General features: G+C 35.9%; 2 protein-coding genes across 2 annotated transcripts; one reads left to right on the forward strand and one right to left on the reverse strand.

Moving 5' to 3' along the window:
- The first annotated feature begins 1,240 nt into the window (after window positions 1-1,240).
- Window positions 1,241-3,938, forward strand: LOC141832498 (inositol diphosphatase DSP3-like). The gene is made up of 6 exons (XM_074720002.1): window positions 1,241-1,273; window positions 1,356-1,618; window positions 1,725-1,818; window positions 3,445-3,502; window positions 3,591-3,634; window positions 3,708-3,938. Exons 1-6 carry the CDS (start codon window positions 1,241-1,243, stop codon window positions 3,936-3,938), a joined length of 723 nt encoding a protein of 240 aa, XP_074576103.1.
- A 2,331-nt stretch (window positions 3,939-6,269) lies between these two features.
- On the reverse strand, window positions 6,270-8,817 carry LOC141831893 (glycine-rich RNA-binding protein 4, mitochondrial-like). The gene is made up of 5 exons (XM_074719310.1): window positions 8,735-8,817; window positions 7,160-7,311; window positions 6,987-7,055; window positions 6,767-6,873; window positions 6,270-6,678 (listed from the first exon to the last, which is right to left on the reverse strand). Exons 2-5 carry the CDS (start codon window positions 7,290-7,292, stop codon window positions 6,490-6,492), a joined length of 498 nt encoding a protein of 165 aa, XP_074575411.1. The 5' UTR covers window positions 7,293-7,311; window positions 8,735-8,817; the 3' UTR covers window positions 6,270-6,489.
- Between the last annotated feature and the right edge of the window lie 11,662 nt (window positions 8,818-20,479).

Below are 20,479 nucleotides of genomic sequence, written 5' to 3' on the forward strand. Positions count from 1 at the left end.
AGGGTCAGTCGAGATGAGGCTGGTCGAGACGAGGTTGGCTAAGATGAGGTTGGTTGAGACAGGGCCGTCGAGATGAGGTTGGTCGAGACAGGGTCGGTCGAGATGAGGCTGATCGAGAAGAGATTGGTCGAGATGAGGCTGGTCGAGACAGGGTCGGTCGAGATGAAGTTGGCCGAGATAGGGTTGGTTGAGATGATTATGGCCAAGATGATTACGATCGAGACTAGTTTGGTCGAGACGAGATCGGTCGAGGTGGGCCAAGACTGGGTCCATGCGACATCCCTATTACGGTTTGAGCTTGAGGCGCAAATTATTTCAATGTAATGGAGTCGGATTCATGTTGACTGGTCTTTCCACCTCAACTTAGACTTTGACCACTATCTAATCCTTAACTTTCTTTCTCGCGGGAGCCACGTCATCTATATGACCCGCATAGATGACCCGCATCATTCCTGATAGCCCATTCAAACTGCTAATATTCTTAGAATTGTCATTAGGAAAAAATTTCCACACTTAAAGGACGCTTATATGATATATAATGGAAATGACTATGTGAACTTTTTCAAAATCTTTGATATTAATAAAATATATTTTGAAATAAAGATAATAAATTATTTAATGATTTGAAATAATTACTAATAAACTATATTTTGTTATTAATAATATATAACCTGATTTGTTCACTTTAAACTATATGTTATTTTTTGATTTAAATTAAAAATAATTTTTAAAATTTTCAGTAAGCTGTGGAATCGACTCAAATTTTAGGAAAAAATTCTCACATTTATGCCAAACAAAAAAAAATATTTTATTACAAAAGATAAAAATGAATTGGTTTATTTTGGAATAAATGATCAGGATTTTATTTTATTTTTTTAATTTAAATTTTGACTGGGTATTATTTTTTTTTAATGATCGGAACCTTTTTCCAAATTAAGATAATATCAATTATTGACGCGGATAAATGGACAAATTCTCCGAACCAAACAGAAACCCGAAAGAGATTACCCAAACCGTACCCGCCCCGCTGGATCCGGAATCATCCTCGTTCGTTTCGAGATTTCTTATGGAGGGCGATTCCCAGCCTTCCGATCCGGATAAATCTTATCCCAGCCGTTAATAATGAACCGAATGTTAACGGCCAGGATCAGTTCCGTTTTGATCCGACAGCTGAGATGGTTTCCTACCTCCCTACAGTTAGCGTTCGTTCCGTGCCTATTTATAGCGTCGTCTCGAGGGAATGCGGGTGTGCTCCCTCGCTCGCGTCCGCATAGTCGGTTCGCTGTTCGTGCGCTCCCCGCTCCCCTTGCCCGCCATTTGTTCCTTCTTCCCTCATTGATCTCCGGCGATCGCAGATCGGAGCCTTCTTCGTCGCCCCGCTGGAGTCCCCCGGCATGATGGTCTTGGAGGCCCCGGTGGCGGCGCCGGAGGAAGAAGCGCTCCCCTGGCCGATCGTGGAACGGCGGGCGGAGGGCGCGGGGAGTGCTTCTGTTTCCGAGGACGAGGTTTTGGTTCCGCCTTTCAACTTCGGGGTGGTCGAACACGGCATCTACCGATCGGGGTTCCCCGCGGCGGCCAACGTCCAGTTTTTGAGGACTCTCAATTTGAAATCCATCGTGTGAGTGCCTCTGCCTTTATCTGAGTTCCTCGCATTGCGTCGGATCTGCTTTCGGTGTTGATCGGGAACGATCTTAGTTTTGATCGAGGCGTTTGCATCTTGGCAGGTGCCTCTGTTCGGAGCAATTTTCGGAGGAGGTTGCCGAGTTTATCAGGTCCGAGAGGATTCGGGTTTTCCAGTTTGGGCTCGGCGGCACCAGGGTAATTTTGTTTCCCCCCCCCCCCCCTTCCATCTGTTACTGTGTTCTTCATTGCGCAATGTTGCATAATATCGTCGCATGCATTACATGTTTTTCCCATTGTAATTGCAAACTGAGAAAAACTGAGAAGGATCAAACTATTCTGCAACTAACATGTTAGGTTTAATACAAACAAAAGATTCCTATCTGTTCTGACTAATTCGTCCTATTATTATGCTTCTCATCCTTCTCTGAAATACCAAATGAGTAAAACACACCAGAATTTCTAGTTTTGATGCACAATTCAGTCATAACCCAGATTTTATTTGGGAAAAAAGAAATATTCGATTTCCTTTAGATTCTCTCGAGGAAGAACAACAAGCTTACGGAGAACAATGTGAACATCTACTACCTAGAATATAGTTATGTACATGTACTCCATCCGTAATCCTTAGAACTTTTTTAGCAATCCTTTTTGGCCTTTGTTTGGATCATTAACACACTTAAAGCTTGCATGGACTCTGCACAAAGAAACTTTGTGAAGGTACCCTTCCTAGCCGCTAGGTATGTATCAAGAGGGTTATGTACAAGTCAATTTGGATCAATAATAAAACAATGGGAGGCCTTCACAGAGAGTTCCATGCAGGTTCTTCATCTAAGTTTTGTTCAATTCAGATATGATATTCTCAATTGCACAATAAGTTTTCATCTGTCTGATCTATGTCCATGCATTGCCTCTGTGGGTATGAACCCTGTGCATACTCACTATTCTAGGATAATGGAAGAAAGTCCTGGCATATGTAAATGGAAATCGCCATAGAAAATATTTTCTGATACAAATATGCTCTACCTACAGTGAACTATTACCGTATAGAAAACTGACGATTGCACCTTCTATATCTTTAGCTATTTTGTTTATTTTGCACCTTCTAGGCTTTGCAAATCATGCATTGCCATCGAAATTCCATGCACCAATTGTTGGAATACAATCAAAATTTCATATTAGAAATATATGAAAAAGATTTTGGATTATAAAATGGAGATATCTATATTGGTATGAGACTTTTTGGATAGTCCAAAAACAAAAACAAATTCCTTATGATAAGCAACTATGCTCCACCTATAGTGAACTATTACCGAATAGAAAACTGTGATTGCACCTTCTATATCTTTAGCTATTTTGTTTATTTTGCACCTTCTAGGCTTTGCAAATCATGCATTGCCATCGAAATTCCATGCACCCGTTGTTGGGATACAATCAAAGTTTCATGTTAAAAATATATGGAAAAATTTTTGGGATTATAAAATGGAGATATCTATATTGGTATCTTTGAAGCAGCTCCCTGATACTATATTTGAAGCATTCCTTATGATAAGCAACTGAAACAAGTTCTTGCTAATGGTAAAAAGGGGGGTTTGAATGTAGGGGCTGTTCTCATTTTACCCGACGGATTCGAATTAGCCCTCCATGATTGTATTTCTCCCAAATTGAAAGAAAAGATTGGAAATTTATCTTTTCAAAGTTATTGTTCTAATTAAAGAAATATTATTATGATAGGTCCTGTTCCTGTTCCTGTGTGTAGAACTGTAGATATATATGGATTCCATTGGATCTAACAGTGATATCTTTTGATGCTTGTATATGCAGGAAACTTTATCAACTGTTACTAGCGATATCATCACACGGGCTCTTGGAGCCATACTCGGTACTGATTTCACTATAACACGACTAATGTTTATTAATTCTGGATTTTATTATTATTATTATTATTATTCTTTCTTTTGGTGTCTCAGATATAAGGAACCATCCCATTTTAATTCATTGCAAAAGAGGGAAGGTATAAAACTTAGCTCATGCCGTGGCAGATCGATCGATGCATCAATGATACTCTTTTATGCATTGTGTTGCAGCATCGCACAGGCTGCCTCGTTGGCTGCTTCAGAAAACTGCAGAACTGGCGCATGTCCTCCGTGCACGAAGAGTACATGAAATTCGCAGCACCCAAAGTCCGGGAATCCGACATGAAATTCATGGAGGCGTTTGATGCTTCTTGTCTGATGGAATGCGTCGCCGGGATCATCTACCGCTACCATGGCTTCGGCAGCCAGTCGAGGCGCCTTGCCTACGATGAAACGCAATAGCACCAATGGATCTTCCAAGCCAGAAGAGAACACACCACCTTCTGCTCATCCAGAAGCTAGTGACCTAATTGATTAACCATTAGCTTCCCCCAGTATTTGATTTGGCATGGAGAAAGTCGAGTGGAGATCGATTCGGCTTGGTCTTGTTAGTTGTAGATTCATTCTCAGTGAATTGTTTGGTGGTTATATATGCATCATGCATTGTAAAATGTCTTATTGACTGCTGGTTAGTCTAAAATATATTAAAATACTGCTTAGATTCAACTGCTGTGAAAAGAGTCTTCACCATCAGTAACGTAGGCTCCATGCTACGTTATATATATATAATCTACCATTTTTGTTTATCAAACAAAAAATAATAAATCTTAATATTTCTATTGAACTGAATGCAGATAATATTAATATTAAGTTAATGAACCTTTCATTTCTTTCAAATAATGAAAACATAAATATTTTACTTTCCTCCCTTTTCCTTCTTTTTCTTCTCTTTCCTTTCTCTTCCGTTAACGAACCTTCATCATTGTTATTGTTCTGAGCGTTCGGAACATTTCTGAGTGTTCGAAATCTTTTGTCCCAAATGAGTTGAGCAAGATAAGACATATAGGGTATTTTGCATAGCAGAGAAATAAAATTGTTACACAGAGGAGTGAAATTGTTACGCAATTTACGACTATCTGACCACTCCAATATATGATAGGGTTGATCGACTATCCGACCGATTAATCTGACGTCATTCACGATATTGCTGAGGGATGAGCAGATCTTTCCTAGTTTTATATATATATATATTTTTATTTTATTTTATTTATTTATTTATTTATTTATTGTAAGGATATGAATAAGGATGGTGCAGACATAAAAATATTCTTAAATTTTGTTTATTTCATAGAAAATATTTCTTAAAGTTTGAGCATTCGGTTCAATTGAAATATTAGGATTCATTATTTTTTGATATATATATAATAAAATATTAATTAATTCGATCAAAAATTAAATTATAAACTTATTTATTTGAAGTTGATTGATTGGTCATAGGTTCGAATTCTATTTGAAGAGATTTGATTCTTTCTCAATTAAAGAATAAAGAATGAAATTAAAAGGCAGCTCACTTTAACCGTTAGTAGGTAACCCGTTTGTTGTCTTTATTTCTATTGCATTTTATCACATATCACATTCTATTCTATAATATTTGAGAATAACTGTCAATACCTCAACATAGATCCGAGATAATCCCTTGTAAATAGCTAATTCAGAATTCTCAAATGATGTACTAGCAGTGCATCAGTCATGATTCTCTCGATAGGCCACAATTATCGTGAGCAAACATATTAATGACGAGGAATGCATTTTTGCTATGCTACTAATACTTATACTTTACTATTCTGTCCAAGCTTGGCAAAGGAAGAGTTACATAGAGTAAAACAAAATATCTCGGCTGTGTTATTATAGACTCTGGGAAAGTCAGAATAAAAAAGCACTCATCTTGAAGTGGGCTTGCTACTTAAATGCTTTCAATAGTTATGTGCTCCATACTTGACTATCCAACATTTACTATGGGCATGATAACTGATACACCAAAGGTGCATCCTTCTCGATCCTCTTATATTAGGGAAAGGTCCTCTTAATGCTCTCGCATTAGATATGGACCGAATTGTCTTACAACATTTTGAACCTAACTCACGTACCGCTTTAATAGGCAAACAACCCAACCCTTACAACATACTACAGCCACAACTCACAAAAGCCAATATCAAAGTGCCAAGCCTTCACCACACAAGCCAATATCAAAGTGCCAAATCACCTCGATGTGAACTCTTGGAGAAGCAAAAACCCTTTCACTTACTTTGATAGCCATTGAAACCCTACCGGCCACCTCCAAAGATAGTCAATGGAGCTAACTAAAATTTATCAGGAAAGCAAAAACCCTTTCACTTAATACCATCAAAACCTTGATGTGAACGAACCCTTCCACTTAATACCATCAAACCGACTTTCATCCCTACTCAACGAATAAATCTTACAATCAAACTAAAAAATTTATCAATATATTTTTTATTTTAATTTATTCAATTCAATCAAATAAAAAATTTTAAAATAAAAATCAACCTAATTAATCAATATAATTAATTTTTTTAAAAATAAAAAATTAAAATAATTAAATTAAAATTTTAAATTCAATCAATTTAATTCAACTTTTACTCACCCCAAAAACTTACAAAACTAATAATAAAACAAATGTAAATTTATTGTTTCCATAAAGGAAAATAGACATGCCAAACAATACCTGAAACAACATCAACAGTTGATGGAAATCCTCATTTGTTTAATAGAAGCATGAAAACTCTACCATTAACAAATTTTGATTGAACCTTAAAAAACTTAATGCTACATGAAATTGAAATTATCTTAAAATCAATAGTCGATGGTTTTTCCATTTCACCAAAACATAATTGTTTGAGAAATCAAAATGCTAGACCAGTTCACTAGCTGCATGCATATAAAAGAGTTGCCATGGCAAGCATAGCTTCATAGAGAAATCCTCAGACCTCTTTCAAAAGTCATTCTGTCCTGCAGATCCACCACCATAACCGCCACCACCACCGCCATAACCACCACCGCCACGGCCATAACCGCCACCTCCATAACCGCCGCCGCCGCCACCATAACCACCTCCACCAAAATCACTCCGTGGTGGCTTTTTGTTAGCATAGCTAACACGAATGTTCCGGCCTTGAAGTTCCTGATCATTACACAGGAACGTCAAAACATTTCAAATGAATCAAACAACAATGATCTTTGCAAAGGATGCCAAAAGAAAGGTATCAGACCCGTCCATCCATGCCAGCCACGGCATTGCTTGCAGATTCATCACTATCGAAGTTGACAAACCCAAACCCTCTCGACCTTCCTGTGTCTCTATCCGTGATAACTCTTGCTGCATAAGTTATAAAGTTACTTCCCAGACTCAATCTGTTTCTTTAAGCAATCACATTCATTACATTACTAAAGAAGTTGGTTGCTTTATGAGACAGAGACACTTGTGCCTACCTTCGATCACATTCCCAAAACTGTCAAATGCCTCCTTAAGTGAGTTGTCATCAGTACTCCAAGAGAGACCTGATAGCAACATGCAAGAGTAAGAGATATTGCGAACATAGTTAAGCATCGTTTAACTTTAAGTTAGTAAATCATAACGGAGAAAGAAAAGGAAGAAATTATACTTCCAACAAAAAGTTTTGTAGACATATAGCGAAGAGAGTTAAGCATTTGGAAAGACTCATTTGATCCGCCTATTATGCTATCTTTACGAATTCCTTGCCCAACTAAGCCACAAAGTTTCCGACAAAATGCCATCTTCCTCTTCTATTCCTCTCTGTTGAAGGTGGATAATTAAAATTTTGAAGTAGATCAATTATGATATGCGGCAATAGAATTAAATATAGCAACACAATTGCAATCACAGGACCATGATTATCCAAAAAATCCAGCTGAAATGTAGAAACCTGTGCTAATTTAACAAAACAAATCAATCAAACTAGTCATTCCTAACACTTGTTTCTGCTATCAATTTAGGTTGATTTGGGCATTGTCAATCGTAAGGTATTCTCTTACTGCAAATTTAGCATAAACCATTGCAGAATTAGACTCAAGGGAAAACACATTAAAAAAAAAACTTCCAAACTTGCAAACAATCAAACAATCAACCTAAAATAGTCCTAGACAATCAAAAACATCCCCAACTCACATACAAGTATACACCATACATTAGGAAACTATTTCTATGATCAATAATCAGTCACTTTTTATCGATCTACAAAATAATCAACAACTCCTTGATTTGTTGGAATCAAATCCACATATTTTTATAATTTGATTCAATACAAAGCATAATCAAGTAAAAATTAAAATAATGAATCCCCCAAACATAAGATAGAATTAAAAATCACTAAAGTAATTCTTAACAGAAAATCATTGAAAGAATCCTATCATAGCTTGTCTTGAGACACTAATTTCGATAAATAATAATAATAACACAAGAACAAGATACAAAGAAGTTCACATATTTCTTCAAGATGCTCGCGAGAAATGTTTCAAGCAGATCTCATTTGGTAAAATTATGAATAGGTCACAATTCCAATGAGGAAACTTAAACAATCATTCTGTAACACTAAAAACAATCAATTCAGAACAAAACTAACCATTACAATCAGAAACATCTTATCCAGTATTTCGCATGGTTAAGACGACCTTCACAACTGAAACCCCATAACAGCAATATTTATGTAATTAACTATTTCAAATATAATAAAGCAAAATAATAAGAAACATTTATCTTCTACTTAGACAGTAAAGACATTTCATTCAATTGTTGAATCTACTATACAATGAACTATTGAAGGCATATTATATGACAAATCAATCCAATCCGAGACCTAGATTATTGACTTCAACCATACACAATAGATCATGCAAAAAACATGCGCTCAATGTAGAAACATCACAAAATAATCTTCATAGGCGACTGAAAGAGCAAAATAAAGAGCGTCTACATCGTGTTTTAGCAAAAGTTCCGGCCCAAAGTCAAAACTTTACTGAAGCAAAGAACCGGAACACCACCATCCAAAGAAAGACACAGATTTATGTCCAAACGCCGGATACTGCAGAGGAGAAACGCCGAAAGGAAACACAGCCAGAAGAACGAGAAGCCCAAAGAAACTAATCGATTTCCTAAACTATCGACGCCGCAATAGAGGAAGAATCGACGACAGAATAACAAAGGCGGCTAAAGAACGAACCTTGAAGATGTCTCAGATGGATCGAGAGAGGTGTTTGCAATCAGGGTTTTGGAAAGAGATTTATAGAGAAGTGGAGGCCGCCCTAGGGTTTAGTCTTGCGGCGCCGCCGCGTCACTGCAAAAATATCTTAGGCGCTTTTCATTTTGACCCTTTAAGTTATATTTTCCAATTCGATCCTCATTTGTTTTAAAATTCCCAATCGAATAATTAGACCAACAAACAAGTGTTTTGGATGATGATGAATTCAATTAGCAAATTTATTATTGAATAAAATATACCTGCATTAATTTTATTTATTTATTTTTATTAATATGCAGCGAGATGCTTAGTACGATAAGATTTGATTGTTATTATCGTTGTTGTTTAATAAGATTAACCAAGATGTTTTTCATGTTTTAGACATGACTTAGGAGAGAGTTAAAAAACAAGAGGGTCACATTTTCCCTGTGTAATTAAGAACTTATTCTAAATTAATAGCATATTCTAAAAGCTAATATTTTGAAGAACTTATTTGAATAAGTCTATCTATAAATCGTACCATAAAGCTAGTAAAATCCTTCGTCTATTCTTCTTCTCTTTTATATTCATTGTAAAGTCTCCTTCTAACTTACCTTATGAATATAAGCGTGAGTCCTAGGGATGATAATGGTCGGGTTTGAGTTGGATTTTATATCATTCGTCTCCATCCTTGTTTATTATATTCATTCTCATTCTCATACCTATCAGATGATCGAATATCCTCAATATTAATAATTTTCTTCATTCCAACCAGCACCACGTTAGTGTCAAATTTCAAAGAACAACTTATATATATATATATATATATATATATATATATATATATATATATATATATATATCAGTACTCGGGTCAGGTATGGGTAGGATTTTACTAGATCGATCATCATATCCGAATCCAAAAGTCTCCATACCTGATTACTCTATTATTTAATCGGGTCTAAAAATCGTTCTCCATTCGAGTCTGATATCAAATCTTCTATCAAATTCAAATGAAATTGTCATCCCTAATGATTCCTAGGGATGTCAATGGGTCATATTTAGGTCGGATTCCATATCTTCCGTCCCCATCCCCATTTATTATTTCCATCCTCATCTTCATTGGATATTCAACTTACATCTTCATTCTCATACCTATTGGAGGATGAATATATTCATTCTACTTACATCTTCATTCTCATACCTATTGGAGGATGAATATGTTGGCGATCGGAGAGATTTCGTATGCTATTCTTGTTCTTGTGTTGTCTCTTGGCCGCCCCCTCCCCCTTCTTTTATAGTGCACCCATGTTCCATAGGAGGATTCTATCTGCAAAGAGAATTAAAACCGAACCGAAGAGATCTCGTCCATCGGACGCAACTAGATCTCATCTAACGGTTCTAATTTAATCTCTTTTGATCCTCTTCATTTATTTCGATCCAATGGATGCAACTTGATCTAATCCCAAGGATACAAGTTGATCTCATCCACTAGCTCATCCTACGGTTGAGAACCAAACTGATCTCATCCGTTTGATTGCATCATTTCTTTAGGCTACAGCAGGGACCTCGAGGAGGTATTGGATCTGGAACCCCACAGGATAAAAATTTTATCCCACCCGGATCAATCGACAAGGTCTTCAAGAAAGAATGAGCTCTAAGTGGGACACGGATTCCTTCTATAATTAATGGCACACCATATAAATAGTAACATCCGAGAATATTTGATCTGACGGAAAGATCTCACCCTTTGGTAAATCAAAGTGATAGTTACTAAATATATGTGCTCGTTTATTACATCGGGATTAAGAGTGCATAAGTATAATAACAGAGGTCTTGTTCAATTTGCGAGTAGTGTAAATCGAACAACCTAATGGTCCTTCAATATACACAAAGTGCACTAGTGTAATTCTACAGTCAAGACAGACAGTCCGACTATGGTTTGTCCAATCTTGGTTGTGAGCCTTAATTTATAATTTACAAGGAGCTGATAATCATCTTCTGTGTCTCACAAACACCATGTTATAATCAATGTAAATTTAGGGGACATGTTACAAGTCTAAATGCAACCATTTGACCAAAACATGATTCTTTTATTTCATGAAATGTTTATATACAATAAATCTATATACTCCAACAGAATATTCATCCTTATAATCATTAGAAGATATGATATTCTCTATATTAATAATCTTCTTCGTTTCATCCGACTATCAAATTCGAGGTCAACCAATACTATATTGATGAATTTGGGTCAATATAAATAAGATTTTATTAGTCTAAATTAATAACATATTCTAAAAGCTAATATTTTGAAAAACTTATTTGAATAAGTCTATCTATAAATCGTATCATAAAGCTAGTAAAATCCTTCGTCTATTCTTCTTCTCTTCTATATTCATTGTAAAGTCTCCTTCTAACTTACCTTATAAATATAAGCGTGAGTCCTAGGGATGATAATGGTCGGGTTTGAGTTGGATTTTATATCATTCGTCTCCATCCTTGTTTATTATATACATTCTCATCCTCATAGGATATTCAACTTTCATTCACGTCTCCATACCCATCGGAGAATCATATATCTATCTTTATCCTCATATCCATCAGATGATCGAATATCCTCAATATTAATAATTTTCTTTATTCTATCTAACTACCAACTTAGTTTTGATTCAATAATCAATTTTGAGTGTCAACCAACACCACATTAGTGTCAAATTTCATAGAACAACTTCACTTATATATATTTAAACGGGTATTCGGGTCAGGTATGAGTAGGATTTTACTAGACCGTCATGATATCTGAATCTAAAAATCTCCATACATGATTACTCTATTATTTAATCATGTCTAAAAAGCTTTCCATACCCATTTGATTTCGGATATCAAATCTTCTATCAACTTCGGATGAAATTGTCATCCCTAATGAGTCCTAGGGATGACAATGGATCATATTTAGGTCGGATTCCATATCTTATGTCCTCATCCCTATTTATTATTTCCATCACCATCCTCATCTCCATTGGATATTCAACTTTCATCTTCATTCTCATACCCATTGGAGGATGAATATTCATCCTTATAATCATTAGAGGATATGATATTCTCTATACTAATAATCTTCTTCGTTTCATCCGACTATCAACTTGTTTCTCATTCGATAATCAACTTTGAGTGCCAATCAGTACTATATTGATGTTGAATTTCAAAGAGATATTTGGGTCAATATAAATAAGATTTTACTAGACCTGCTTCCATACCCAAATTTAAAAATCTCCATACTTGATTATTTAATCAGATTTTAAAAAATTCTTTTACCATTCGGATCGAGTATTAGATCTTCCATCGAATTCTGAGGAAATTGTCATCCTATCTCAGAACATTGTCTTGCATATTTATCAATCAGAGTTCTAAGAAAATTGCTTTGATATCATGATAAAAATTCAAGATTGTTTTTTAGAATCAAGATTCATAGATACACAAGACAACACTATGACATAACACTCTTCCAAAGGACTCACTTTTATATTCACAAGATATATTACAATGAGAGTTTAGGGTTTAGGGTTAAGAGAGAAAAACTTGACTTTTCTAAGTAGTGTAAGAGAGAAAAACTTCTTTTCCAAAAGGAGAAGAAGATTTTTCTTCTTATATTTCTAAAGGACAATTAGTATGTGAGAATTCATGGAAGAGCTATAAGGGTAAAGGGAATCTCCTTGACTTTCGAAGGCGCTCCAAGTTAGAAGTGTCAACGCGCATTATGCTACGTACCATTATAACACGAGCTTAAGTCGGCAAGATTTGATCAGTATTATGCATGAATAGTATTTCCAAACTATTTTATGGAATACCACTTTAAAAATATTATACAAACAAATAACAATGAAGGCCATTTTCGATATGAAAAATACTCATAAGTCCAACAATTTGTATTCCATGAAGGTGAAAGTGGTCGAGCATTATAAAAAACATATATAAAACACCAACACAACTCCTAGCAAGTTTATCTTTGAACAAGATTTAACAAAGCAAAAGAAAAAAAAAAGAGAAAACCACTTACATGTCCTAGTTAAAGGCATGCCTAAACACTGTTTAGATAGAAATCTAATTCATGTGGAAGGCATGTTGTCCATTAGCGGAGGATCATTTTCTCTATCAGATCCAATAGAGACTTGTGCTTTGCTAACATGCGTGTGGGCACTCAGCAGCCATCCCAACCCTCTGCCATGATAGTGAGTTTGATACCGCAGAAGTCCAAAACTGTCATGTGATCCTAGATTTAAATGACGTGTAAATATTAACTAAATCAAGAAAATTAGATAAAATTTGAAAGGCAGTCAGTTGGCAACTTTAGCATCGGATTTCGACCTCTATGTCTATTGGATCTGTTGCTCCACAGATGGTCGGGGAGCCGATCGTGTGGGCCGCCAGGTTGGCGGATTCCAACCTTTTGCAGCATCAATCACTGCAACTCGCGTGCCACCCATGGCCTGCCCCTCCAGCCATCACGCGAAGCTCAGACGAGGCTCTGCACTCGATCCACCTCCGCCAGCGCCCGGTGGAGCGGAACCACCTGGTGCCGGCAAACCGGGCAGTTGGAGTGCGAGCGCAGCCAAGGGTCCAGGCACGCCGTGTGGTAGCAGTGGCTGCAGCTGGGCAGCACTCGGACGGCTTCCCCGTCCTCGAACTCGCACAGGCACACCGGGCAAGTGGTGCGCTCCGCCATCTCCTTCTCCTCCTTCCCGTAGCACCACGCGGGGGAAGCATGATTTGCGCCGCCGTCTCCCAGCCGCTCGCCGTCGTCCCCTCCGTGCCCGAGCCTCCACCTGCGGGCCGCCGCGCGCAGCATGCCTCCGAGATGCAGCGGCAGATCGCCAGGAGCAGAGCGGCCGACGTCGCGACGGCGAGCAGGCCGAGCAAGATTTGGGTGATGAGGTCCCGGTCCATGAAGATGGACCTGTGCTTCCAGCAAGAGTAATAAAATCAGATATCCGCCATGAAGACTGAAGAGCCTTCTGTGCTTGTCTTTGTCTTCGTTTTGTTTCTGTTGGCGCGTTGTCTGTTGTTGATTCTTGAAAAGGTTCAACCAGAAGCTTACAGTGGAGGTCGTTTAACTTCTTTTGCTTAGCTTCACGTTGTCGGCAGAAGGTAAGTTGTACTGAATCATGGTTTGATACATTTGACCTTTTCGGAGTTTAAATTTACGGTTCCATCGGCCGACTACACACATCCTCCACTTGGGTCGTAAGTATCTTTTGTCCTCGGAGAATAGTTGAGTTGGTTACGATTAAGCAGAATTGTTGAAGTGGATAAAGATCGAATCTTAGTGAAATCGAAACAATGTCCTTCCTTGTCGTGGCTAACTGCAACTTCTCGATTTATCTTATCACAGATAATAATGGGATCGACCGTGTGAGATTGTTAGGATGACAAATTCTACCTTTTGTTGAAGCAAGTATCTTTTGCATACCTTAAGGTTTGAAGTACCAATGGAGAGATGAAGTGTCATTCCCTCGAGGCTCATAACTTCTTTCACGTGAAGTGAGGCTCAGGATGACTGTTGAAATGTCTTCTTCAACTTCAATTCATTTGCCTCTTGTGCACAGCAAGTTTTCTCCAACTCTGATGATTTCCTTAGCTCCTCTACTAAAGTCGCCACCGCCGCCGCTTCTTGCTTCCTCGATGTCTTTTCGCCCTCATGGACATGTAGTGGTAAAATACTCAAATAAATAAATAAGAAGATTAGAATTTGAATCTTAATAGGATGAGATCTAAAAGTCAGCCTGTGAATATGTATACATTGTATTCTAAGTTTATCTAATAAATATGTTTAAATTGTATTCTAAATTTATCTAATAGACGAATAAAGAGAGAAAATCATCTGGAAGCTTGAAGTAGCAGATTTTAGTACCAAACGAACTAACAAACTATGTGAGCTTTAATTCCCTGCTCTAAGTGGATACGTAAGCAACTTAAATAAGTTTAGATCTTTTTTATTTTATAATTTTTAAAACATTAAAAAAATAAAATATAAATAATAATCTTGAACCGTCATGAAACATGAATTGAACTGTAATCGATGGATCTGAACCATAGACCATAATCATCTTTGAATGTTAAGGTTAAGGATCAAGATTTTTCAAACTATCGAATCAATGATTTTGAATTGTCAAATCGTCTGTTCCACGATGCAGGTTTAGCTTGAACCAAGTTCCAGTTCATAAAAGGAAACCAAATTAAGCTTGAATAACCATTTCAATGGTTTGGTTCATTTTAGGCTCTACATGGGTTGGCTCAGCTCGTTTACAACCCTAATTATACATCTATTAGTTGGAGACATTACTACACGGAGAAATCGATATGGAATCATGTTTGGTCCTAATCAAATGTAGGATAGCGATTCTACTCAATGAGAAATTCAGCTTTTGGGTTGTTCAGTCACATTGTCTCTCTCCTGATTTCTCATAAGCTACAACAGCATAAACTGTGGTGCATTGCAGATCCTCTAGTGGGAAAGTAACTTTAGAACGCTAACCGTGAAGTGATGCGTCGTTTGTGTTTTTCGATTTATCTTGGTAGTCGGTAAGAAATTTTCATGGGACCGGATCAGTCACCTCTAGGATTAGTCAGTTCGAAGAGTTGGATGCCACTGTAGAACAATTTTTCCACCATTGAATGTCTGGGAGTGGTCTTATTTCAATTCGCATGAAGATCGACAATTTAGATGAATAGTTTGTTCGAGCAATTCCGTTTTGGAGTTGCTGCTGAGACATTGCATTGATCCCCCAAATGGACACTTGAGCATTCTATTGTATGTTTTCTTTACATACGTTGTTATTATTGCTGTTTGGTATAATGTAGAATTGAAGTGTGCCGTCTGTTCTATAACCCTGGATTATTGATCGTATAAGTTAGTTTAGTGACTTTAAAGATTCAGATTGTGTCTTGCTAGATACTCAACATTTCTCTCATTCGAGGTTTAAAATCTTAAATTGTACTAAAGTTTTGGTGTTTGATTGGAATGATATTGTTTCAGTATCGTACTAATGTTTCGATACATGATGTCGATAATAGATTAGAGTTGAAGAATAAAAAGAGATAAACATAGGAAGGAGTATGTGTTGAGTAGGTTTTAAATTGTGTACCATGTCTAGAGAAACAATCGAAAAATATCATTCTAGTGTGCCATCTGTTCTATAAATTACTAAAACTCGATACAACTCAACACACACAATGTCTCCTTCTTTTGCTTCACTCCTCCTTCCTCATTTAACCTCCATATCATCGGCACTATGCATCAGAGCGTCAACATGATACTGGAACAATATTTTTTCGGTCAAAGATTGAAATTATGAAATCTTAGTGCCTAGTGGTATCGAATTTTGATACCGGAATGATATGTTTTGACCATTTCATCTGACACGGTACGAGATTTCAAACCATTCTCTCATTAATAGTGCTAGAAAAGTTGTGCTTACAGTTAGAACTAGTATTTTTGTGCGAGTTTTGTCATCTCTGTTTACTTAAGCAAATACTTTACCCTTTTCAACTATAATAGGACGATCACGAAAATTGGGCAATCGACGGTAGGGTGCTTGCTTGAAGTATTGGAATTCAAAATGATCGAACCAATTGATTCATTGTTCTACTTGCAAGAATCATGTAATGAGCCCATTGTCAGATAGTAAAATTTGCTGATGTATATCTCACATCTCCATGCCAGGTAAAAACTCAAACGAATAAGTGCGAGCGATTCGACTATCTCTAGCAAATAATGTTTGTGTTCTACATCAAGAAGTTGACAAAGATAACTTTTATGTCTTCCTTTTATTTCTGAAATTCTCAAGACACTCTGTATATAAGAGTAAGCGCAGGCTATGGCTTGGTTATTTGTTTAGTTCTTCTTTCGATCGTCATCAAAATTGCAAATTGTCATTGTTTTTGTGTTCCATTTACAGCTTGTTCTATTTCGTAACGACTTACATAAGTCGACCAACTCAGATTTCCCGACTTTTTTTGAACAGATGTGTTTTTCTTGGAGTGATCTGTGTGGTGCAAACTTTGCTGATTTTGTTGCTCGAAAAGCAGTTGAAGTTGGAAAGCTCCTGTAAAGGTTGTTGCCCAGGTATTGTTGTATCCCTTCTTTGCCGGAACCTTTCCCGCCCATTCTGAAATGAAGCTCATAAATTCTTCAATAAAAAGGTGGAATCCACCACTTCAGCAGTTACACACGGTTGATCTCATGACTATCTATAAGGAGGTAAATCGAAAAGTTGTAATTGATCACGATAAAGAAAGACATTGGCTTGGCACAAATTTTTACATTTACAATAAGTCATCGTGTGTACTCGATTGGAAGATGTTCTTGCTCGAATTCAATATAGAATTAAGTGAAAAAAAAAAATCCAAAGAGCACTCTTAATTATCAAGATCGTCAAAAGTAGAGATTCCATCGTAATTTTTGTATTGAAAATATTTTTATTCTAACGTTAGTAGTAGTTAGTTAGTGTAGTAGTTATGAAATAATTAATGCTACTGTAGTTGTTATAATGAGTTAAAAATATTAAAATCGTACACAGTTTGTACGATTTTAATATTTTTTAAAATGATTTAGATCAGATTTAAATAATTTTAATTACATTGATAAAGATTTTTTTATATAAGAATGGTCTCTATATATTATTTTTTATAAGTTGAATTGATTTATTAAAACACATTATAAGTAATTATTCTATAGTTGACTTTAGTTAATTTCTGCAACAACTTTGAAATATGAGTATTTTCAAGATAAAAAATATAATAAAATTTTATTTAAACTTTTTTTTTAAAGAAAGATATTTTTTTAATAATTAGGATAGTTAAAGGACATTTCGTTTTTTATTTTTGCCCAAGAATCAGTAGGGTTTCCTAACAAGAAAGGATCTAATTAGGGGAATCAAAGCTCCACCTCTCTAGATTTAATCGATAGATAAATTAGAAGAGAAAGTCATTTATTTAGTAGGTGAATTGGGTGAAAAGATCATTTATCTTCAAAATCAGTTATCCTTTTTCTTTTGTAAAAATGTGGAATTCGCCACTCCATGATCCCACACAGTCGTCTACGACCATCTGTGAAGAGGTAAATCGAGAAGTTACAGTTGACTACGACAAAAAAGGATATTATCCTCTTCTGCAATGCTACTCCGTCGTAACCAATTTAACTATGCCTAAAGATCAAAATTAGTTATCCCGAACATAAATCTAGATTATTAAATAGAAAATAGGCAACTTATGAGTCTAATTATATTTAATTTTTATTAGGAAACCTAAAATTACAATAAAAAAATAATCTAGATAGATTGAGAAAGAAGTATTGACCAGTTCAATTTGGAATAATTCATATTTTCAGATCGAATCTATGGGTTTTAAAAGTTTTCATAAATTTTTTTTTAAAGACTCACATTGATACCATCCACAATCAACCGTCACGATCGACCTATCACTATAGAACATCATACTCTATCTAAATATTAGAATCGTAGAGCACAATAAGACCGCTCCGCTCCATCATATGATTATCCGACTCAATCTATCTAAATAATTATATTTGATATTATTTTTTATAATTTTTTTTATCAAATCATATTCCAGTTAAAAATCCATTATCGTGGCCCGGCATATGAATAAAATATTTTTGACCACATGTCCTTGTTTGTGCCTTTCTTGGCCACCTTGTTTGACCAGAATGATCCTCACTTTGAGTGCATGAACCTGCATCGTAACAAAATAAATATACTCGATCACCAAATCATAATAATTATTGGAGTCCTTGGTAATGGTGCAACGGTAAGATATCCAGATTATGACTCAGGGATTCACGATTCGATCTCTAGCTACGACATATTTACAAGAATTTTTTTCCAAATGGGGAACGCAATCAAAGGATGTTGGGCATCTGGATTGACCGCTGTATGCGCTTTCCGATTTACCCTGTTGGTCAGTGGGAAATTTTCGTGAGACTGGACCGATCACCCTCAGGGATTGAGTCCACAAAACTGACTGAGATTTATCATTGTGCTCAAGATCATAACCAGTCAACGATCTGAAAACAAAAAAAAAAAAAAAAAAAAACAAAGTGATAATAGTCAAAATCATGTTCTTCACCATCTCACTTTATTAAATATGATTCCGAATCTGCTCCGAAGACTATGTGATTGCTTGCTGGATACGATTTTGATTGTGACTAAAGAAAGAGTCAAATAACGTGACATTTTAGTTGGTGCTTAGGGTGGTTTAAATTTATTCGATAAACTAATCTAGTCAAATTCGTTCGAGTTCCTTCGATTATTTTTTTATGAATATGAATTTGATTGATTGAGATGTTATTGAATTCTTAATTTGAGTCGGTTTGATTGTTTAAAATTTTTATATTTTTTAATTTATTTAATTGATTATTAAATTTGGTGTTAGAAATTTATTTATTTATTTTTATCAATTTATAAATTTAATAAGAGCTTTGTTGATAGATATTATTTATGAATAATTATCTTTGTTAGTGAACGGACATGTATTGTCATTCTCTTATAATGGTGCAGGGGTAAGACCTCAACAGATCACCGTTCACCTATTGAGACATGTGGATTATCGGACTATTAGACCATTTGTGCTTCTGAAAGATTGTCCACTCTAGGATTAGTCGGGCTGTAAGACACAGGTCGATAGTATAGCCATCAATTTGGATTGGGCCCGCCAGATTGGTCCGCCTCATCAAATAATTCATCTTGATTGGGTTGAAATTTTATCAACCTATTTTAAAATGGGTTCAGATGGATTGATTCACTTAGGTCCGCGATCCGCATGGATTAGCCTGTAACGGGCATAACGGGCATGAGTTGATTCGTAGATTGAGAAAATTTATTTATTTATTTTAAATTTTAAAATTAAAATAGATTCGTCTAAATTACAATTCAAGTTTAAAAATTATAACTCAAACTTAAAAATTTCAACTGGATCAATTTAAATTATAATCCAAACTTAAAATTTTTTCATATTTCTAATATTTTTAATTTTTTAACAGGCCTGTGGGTTGCCCGCTTAACCCGCAATCTACCTTGGATTGGGTTGGAGATTTTTCAACCCGCTAAATTGATGGGTTGACCCTTCATGTTTTACGCTGCCATATGTTAGGTTTTTAGTGAGTTGATCTGCTCTGTCATGAATTGATCCATTTGACAGTTTTAGTATAATAAATGAATGAATGAATTAGAAACTCCTAGAGGTTTTGACTTTGGTGTTTGTGGTTGACTTTTTCACAATGGTCATACCAAACCCACATTCAAATTTTATAAAAGCATTATTTAGTGCATTGATTGTACCTGTGTGGTCAAATCAACTTAATTTAGCAATTTTTCTTCATTATACATTACTAAATATGTATAATACACAATCAATTATTTGTGTTCCATTTGTCTACCGCACTTATTATAATCAACTATAAGATTGCACATGGAGCTTTGGAAAATTGTAAAACTAGTTGATTAATTATTTAATTTAAAAGCTTAACTTAATTTTTTAATTTGTGTGTGTTATTATAGGGATTTTGCACAACTCTTCTGCAAAAAGGTGGATCCGCCACCTTAGCGGCCCCACACGGTCGATCCCACGACCATCTATGAAGAGGTAAATCGAGAAACTGCAGTTGGTCACGACGGATCCAAACTCATTACCATCCAAACCAGCTATCGATGATGGCTGATCCAAAAATATTTT

This window comes from Curcuma longa, chromosome 7 (genome assembly GCF_044706935.1).
Source record: "Curcuma longa cultivar G26 ecotype Majalengka, Jawa Barat chromosome 7, ITB_CL_G26_1.1, whole genome shotgun sequence".
NCBI classification, from domain to species: Eukaryota; Viridiplantae; Streptophyta; class Magnoliopsida; order Zingiberales; family Zingiberaceae; genus Curcuma; species Curcuma longa.